Genomic DNA, 7,171 nt, shown 5'->3' with positions numbered 1-7,171 from the left:
TTAAGCCTAATTGTTTTATTCGGTTTTGGACATAAATAAATTAAAAAAACTTGACATTTCAAAGAGATATTTTGCTAAGATATGTTTTTAATTAAACAAATATGAATATAAACTAACCAAACTACTCCGTTTCTTTCTACAACCGATGCATCGGTTTCTCTACCTCATATAGTCTCTGAGACAGACGGACGTCTGCGTTATATATGTTATGTGTATTTAAAAGGATGTATTTCTATTAATAAGCATGCTGAAGCATTCTCCCCCCTTCCTCCCCTGGGTACGCCCTTGCTAGAAACAGACCGACATTTATTCTACCCTGCTTATCAAGAATAGTCAGAAAACCCTAATAGTTTCATAGCAGCCAGCGTTGATAGTTTTATAGCCGCCATCGTTGGTAGTTTCATTGCAGCCAGTTTTTATTATTTCTCAGCAGCCAGCCTTGTTAGTTTCATAGCAGCCCGCTTTAATAGTTTTATAACAGTCAGCTTCTAGTCTTTTAGCATGCCGAATTAGTAGTTACACAGCAACCAGCTACCAAATCGGTAAAGAACAAACAAGGCACACACGAAGTGCAATAACTATACAATTATATATTTGAAAAGGGATCCATTTAATGTCAATCGGCTTGTAGTTGCCATTTTGGCTTTCGTCGCTAAACTTATTGTATGACACTTCTACGACTCTTCGCCATTCCATTCGCGAGCAGTAGATCAATTTTAATATTTAAATACAGTATTCAATATATGTATAGGCTAGAACTACGTTAACTAATTTACAATATGCATAAAGTTTTGTTTTTCTTGCAGAAAAGTTCAAATAAAAAGCGAAAACGCCAATCAAATAAAAACACTTAGTTAATATAAATGGATGACTTAATCAAGGCCGACTTAGGATTAGGACTTAGACTAGAGAAAGTTATCTAAAACAATTCCGGGCTTGGGGTAATTTAATAAACGTGTTGCGTCGCCCAAGGGCTGTATCCGATATTACCTTCAATTATATTTGACGTACAAAAGTACGAGTGAGTGTGGGTGCACGTGTGTGGGATTTATGAATATTACATTTAGATTTTGACGCCATCAACGTATCGTCGTATCTGGTGAGAGACACAAGTCGCACAAGGAACACGGACAGGCGGATTGATACAGAACTTGAGCGAAGGGCAGAAGAGACACTCTTTCGGTTCATACTGGCACGGGCATGGACTGGATTGAAGCAGAGGAAGTTGCAAAAGCATCCATGGTCGATTGGCTGCTGTTCATCATCTGTTGTTGCTGCTGAACGGCCAGTTGTAGCATGTGATTGGCGATGCTGTCCACGGTAAGGGTGCGCGGCGCCATTTCGATAACCTGAGACGTGTGGCGCGCATAGAACCGCTGCGAACCATTGCCCTGCGGTGCCACGTACGTCAACTGCCTGGGATCGGCGGAACTTATCCAAATCTCTTCGCCTGTGGCGGCCTTGATGATGAGGTGATCCCCGGTGTTGACGGCCTGAATGTGCTCATTAAACTGAGGCGTTGGCAGGCGGTGCACCTGAAGCAGACGATGCGAGGGCGTCGCATGCGACAGCTCGCAGGCAATCACGTGCATCTCGGAGGGCTTGTCCGACTGCTGCGACTCGATGTGCTGATAGAGGACCAGCATGCTGCTCTGGTCCATGTCGAAGCTGGGATAATGCATGGCGGCCAGACTGTAACCCAGCGGGCAGCCCAGGTCGTAGTTCATCAGCGTGTCCCCGCTGCGATGGTCCCAGATCGTGATGCGCGTCAGTCCATATCCAATTAGGCGATCCTCCATCAGGCACTCAATTTGCTTCAGTTCGTGCCGCAGCTGCTTGAACTCGCGTATTGAGGCCAGCGTGTCCAGCATGGGGGTCAGCGAGTACTTACAGATGCCCGAGCGTGGCTTACCCATCACCACCTCCTGCTGCCAGGCCATCACAAAGTACCGAGACTCTGCAATGGTTGTGAAAATCACATGGGACCCGTCACTGAAAAGAGAGAGAAGAGAACATCAATTATGATTGTTTGATTGTGATTTGTTAAATCTAAAGACTCACCAGCTAACCGCATCCAGATGCACAGAATGCATCTTGGGGCGCAACTCCTCCTCGCAGTAGTAGTAAACGTTCACATACAGCGACGTCAGCGTTACTTCTCGCTTATGGTGGTCCAGCGGATGGCAGCGCATCTCCAGGTACACAGGCGTTGAGTTGTGCACGCACAGTCTATTCCCAAACGGTGCAAAGACCTCGTTGTCTGTGGATGGAAGTCGAAAGTTAGGAAATATGTAAGTATATGTCATGTACAGCACGCACCATTTGTGATGCGCCTCAGTTTTCCCAGATTCACCCAACGCGGGCCTCGTTCAAAGTCCTCATATGTATGGGAGTGCTCAGATTCTGTGACTTTCGGTTCGTATTGGCCTGGAAGTGTGGAGTGGGTCGCGGCTCTATTCTCCGACGCCGATGTGGAGTACGGCGTGTGTGGCCTGTGCAAGACATTGAAGACCTTCGAGTACTTCCAGAAGCTGACGCGGTGCTCCTGCAGGACTATCAGCTGGTCCAGCTCATAGTAGATGTACAACACCTTGCCGTGTTTGCCCGCCAGCGGGTTGCTTAGCATACGAGATCCATCGCTGAGTCGGAGCATGCCCCCTGGTGGAAGGGTATGATTGATATCCATATATGACCCAGCAACCCCAGCTTTTTCAGCTTGCTGCGAAGGCCGACGACGCGAGAAATGTAGATCCTGCTCACTCGCCTTGTGTCCGGCTTGTGTTCTGCTGATTGGCGGTAAGACCAGGACGGGCTTGGCCAAAAGTGCATACTGGCCATGAGCATGGGAATAGCTTGAACTATTTGTATATTGGCTATAGGAAGGGTAATCCTGCATAAAATGCTGCTGCAGCTGGATCTGCTGATCCAACAGTGGCTCCTGTTGTCTAGCAGACATGCGAACACTGAACGAATATTCATCTACAAGGTCTTTAGCTGGGGATGTAAGTGTATCTTTTGCTAAAAACTTTTGGGAACCCTCCACCAAGGCCTTGATATGAGGAGGATCAGCAGGAACATGGAGAGAACTGGGAAACTGGTCAACAGGAAAAGGTTTAAACGCTGATTTTGGAACAGATCCTCCAGGCCCAGGCATAGTGTGGGCTCGCGCACGCCTGTGGCTCTTTGGGAGTTTACCTCCAGCATCTCCCAGCAAAGCGTTAGTGCCCTTCCCTGACGTCTTTGTGGGAGATTTCGGTGGAGAAGCAGCAGTCTGCTGCTGCTCGAGACGATGCTGTTCGGGCGACATCTTCTCCAGAGCCTCCGCGGCCTCCGCTGGTAGTTTCTTCGCGCCTTTGGCCGACTTCTTGGCTGATGCTCCTCTGGCATTGCCGCCGCTCAGACGTTTGCCCCTGCCCGCATCCGCATCCGAGAGGGCATAGCTCTTCAAAAGGCTGACCTTTCGATTACGCAGCAGCTTCGAGTTCATGTTCGTGGTGGAGCGTGTGACCAGGTCCCGGACAGCTTTAGTAGGGGACGATGCACCCACCGAAGCTCTTGGCTTCCTGCTTTCCGCCTGGCTCTTTCGGGGAGTCTTGGAGGCTTGCGCTTGGGTTTTGGTCGGCCTTCGATTGTGTTTCATCTGGGATCTGTATGGGCTGGAGCTCTCCAGAGAGGGACGCGGACCGCCGTAGTTTGCAGTCTCGACGTGGCGGGTGGGAGAAGGCGTTCGCGTGCGCGGCCCTGGTAGGGCCACTGGTAGTTCCACTGGCAGCGACACTGGCGGAGCATTACTCATCGATTGTACAATGTAGATGGATGGCTTCGTCTCACGCGCCTGTCGCAGGCGCTTCTGCATGCTCTCCAGCAGATCTTCACGGGCCGGGGCGGCAGCAGCATAGACTTTGGCGAAGGCCGCCTCTACCAGTTCAGACTTGGAGCATCTGTTATCCTCCTGTTTCTGCTGCTGCTGCACGGTCTCCAGCAACTGGCCCTGGGTGGGTGTGGCAGCGGCATGGACCTGAGCAAAGGCCGCCTCCATCAATTCAGACTTTGAGCACCTATTGTCAGCATCTCCATCCTCCGCCTCGTCCTCCGAGGCTTTTGGCCGATCGTCCTGTGCCTCATAGTATTGGTCGTACGTTTGGGTGGACTGACGTTGCTCTTCAGTGGCTGCAGCGGCGGCTTGTCCTTCTGTGCTCTGCTCACTGTGATGCTTCCTCACCTTTCGCCTGCCACGCACATCGGTCCGCATCCTGTCCAGCTGCTCCTGCGTCCGCACTCTGAGGGAGCGTCGAGCCATCGTGCTGTTGGCCAGCTCCCGCATGGCTGTGGCCACTGCATGGGCCGTGGACATCTCCGTGAGTCCCAGATAGTTGCAGAACTCCTGCTGCTCGTAGAACATGGCATCGTTGGGACAATCGCCAAAGGCGGCATCATTCTGTTCAGTCCTCATGCTGTGGGACACATCTGTGGAGGATACAGAGAAAGATTGGACATCGTAATAGCATGGCACACTGAGGAACCGCTTACCCGATGAGGGATGGGGATGCTGCTGCTGATAGCGAGGATGCTTTTGCTGCTGCTGCTCCAGCCGTAGCATCTGTTGCCGTTTTTTACCACCCTTTCGCATCATGCCAAAGACAACATTCGCCAGTTTACAATCACTTTCAGTTTCCGTGGAAATCATGGCAACAGGCATGGCATTCATTCCCTGTACTTCGGGAGCCCCTGCTGCCGCTGGAGATTCTGCGGAGGCAGTGGATACTGACGCCACAGCCAGCGGTGCCAGATCTGCAGTGGAAGTCTCTTTTGTGGCCAGTCTCTGCACCGATGTCTGCGTTTGAATTGTTTTCATGTCCGGTGCCATTTTGAAGTCTTCCTGCTGCTGTACCTCCTGCGAGTTGAGTGCCGGCAATTCATCCTCCGGCGTGAGTGTGGTCACAGATGGATTGTCCCTGCCCACCTCGTAGCAATCGTCCTCGTCATCGTCCAGAATAATGGTATCCTCTGTGGGCAGCACATTTAGGTGGCGTCGCTGAATGGGCTGCTTCTCCGGCGCAGATGTCCCCAGACTGGCACTGGCCTGGTCCGCTGGCGATTCGGCTGGACTCTGCATAAGTTGGCGGCTGATCTTTTCCATATTGCGAGCCAGTGTCTCGCGGAACTCGATGAAAGTGTCCTGTTTGTGGTGCTTAGAAGCCTCGTGCTGCTCAAAGGTGGCCTGGAAGTTCTCCACATCCTCGACCGCCTCACAGTCATGGGTGGTGGCCGTCTCCCAGGTCTCAACCTTCTCGCTGAGACTCATCTGCGGCTGGGCTTGGCAGATGGTGGCCAGCCGCCGGTCCATGGCCTCCGAGAATAGGGTGTTCTTCAGCAGAGGATACTTGCGCTTTGCCGGATGCATTTTCCTTGGCCGATCGTCGTCGCCCAGATCGTCATCATAGTGGTAGTTGTCGCTGCCATTGGGCGTGGACGAGGAGCTATTGGGAAACTGTGTGGGGCTGCTGTGCTCAGGCTCGGGCTCAGGCTCAGGCTGCTCCTCCTCCTCTATGTCACTAATTACAATGGGCTGCTGATACTGCTCTGTGTCCATCTCTGGGACATGCTCCAGGGGAAGCTCCTGCTCCAGATGTAGCTGATGATGATGATGGTGCCCCTGCTGGATCTCATCCTCTTCATCCATCTCATTGTCGTGGTCTTCCAACTCGTGGTCGTACACCTCACAGATGTCGGGGCGCTCTTCTTCCAGCGGACTGTCGTCGACAAAGTTAGCATTCTCATTATCATTGTCGTTATGCGCCTCCTCGTCCTCGACTTCATCTTCCTCGACAAGCTCATGGTGATGGACCACCGGCTGGTCCAGAGCCGCATCGCTGAGATAAACATTGTTGCCGGCCTCCATACGCGTCTCTTCCTCATCCTCATCTCCTGCCACGCCATCGATGTAGCCCGAGCCATTCAGATTATGGCGGAGCAGAGCTCCGTGGCCGGACATAAGGAAGGCCCTGGGGAGCTCCTGCTCGTTCTGTGTCGAGACTATTATCTCGCAGCAGTGCTCTTCGGTCAGGACGATTTCGCCGTCCACGTCTTCGTAGACAACGCACTGCTCGACGTTCGGGTCAACCATTTGGAGAGCTTGCTCCTCGGTGTGCGGAAGGATCTCAAACACTTCTGTCAGATGAGAGTCGACGAGGCTGCCGTTGGTTAGCAAAACCGCGGGATTTGTGGAAACCGATTGCATAAAGACCACGCCGGAGTCTGTGGCTGCCTCTGGAGAATCTAAAAAAGGGATTTAGTTTAAAAAACCTGTGCTCAAGGTTGAGCAAAAACTAACCATTGATCTCGATTATTTCGTCGCTCATTCGCAGACGCTTGGGTGGCGTGTAGGCCGAGTATGATGCAGATTGTAGATCTTCGGCTTGTGATTGCATTGTGCGACAGAGTCCGTAGACTAGTTGTTGTTCTACGGCCTCCACTGTAGAGGGTTCGTCCTGATCAGGCCAGCCCTGGAAGTCGTTGCCATTGCTGCTCGATATGAGACTGCATATCTCGGAATCGTCGGAGATGACGTGCAGCAGGCTGTCCACCGCGGGATCCAGTAGCTGCTGCCCATTCGCGGTGTGTTCCCGGCTAAAATGCGCTCGTTCTTCATCGTCCACTTCCTCGCCCAGTGGGCCTGGTCGTTCCACTATGCCACTGGTCGACATGACGACGCTGAGCCACCGATCTTCTGCCTGCGCATAGGCTCTGTCCCGCTTCGACATTGTATTATCCACGCCAAATCGATTGAAGTTACAAATATTGAATAATGGGAGCAATTGTGGAAGGTTTTTTTTTTTGGAAATTACACGTGAAATTTTAAAAACTGTGCTCTATGCTGCGTACTGTATAAAGCCTGAACTCCTTATGGCTGCACAACATGATTGTCGAGGTCTGCCTTGTTAGGAAATTTTTGTGCGTATAGCAACGCACATATTTTTAAAATTTTATAAAATTGGCAGCAACAAATTATTTTGTGATTACTTTGTGATACCGTGATACCAAAATATTCCAAAATATACCGTCTCATTAAAAAAAATATACCGTAAATATACTGATGAATTCAAGTTTATTCCTCAATTTTGATATTCCGCCGAATATTACTAGCTAGATAGAACCCTCAGCCATGCCC

The 7,171-nt window shown here is 51.0% G+C and overlaps 1 protein-coding gene across 1 annotated transcript; it reads right to left on the bottom strand.

Annotated features, from left to right (window-relative positions):
- Positions 1 to 591: 591 nt before the first annotated feature.
- LOC108163270 lies at positions 592 to 7,016 on the bottom strand. The gene is made up of 5 exons (XM_017298471.2): positions 6,335 to 7,016; positions 4,531 to 6,279; positions 2,320 to 4,467; positions 2,062 to 2,260; positions 592 to 1,992 (listed from the first exon to the last, which is right to left on the bottom strand). Exons 1-5 carry the CDS (start codon positions 6,762 to 6,764, stop codon positions 1,185 to 1,187), a joined length of 5,334 nt encoding a protein of 1,777 aa, XP_017153960.1. The 5' UTR covers positions 6,765 to 7,016; the 3' UTR covers positions 592 to 1,184.
- Between the last annotated feature and the right edge of the window lie 155 nt (positions 7,017 to 7,171).

The sequence above is a fragment of the Drosophila miranda genome, chromosome 4 (genome assembly GCF_003369915.1).
Source record: "Drosophila miranda strain MSH22 chromosome 4, D.miranda_PacBio2.1, whole genome shotgun sequence".
NCBI classification, from domain to species: Eukaryota; Metazoa; Arthropoda; class Insecta; order Diptera; family Drosophilidae; genus Drosophila; species Drosophila miranda.
Note: the sequence above shows the minus strand (reverse complement) of the source record. Positions and strands in the feature narration are given on the sequence as shown.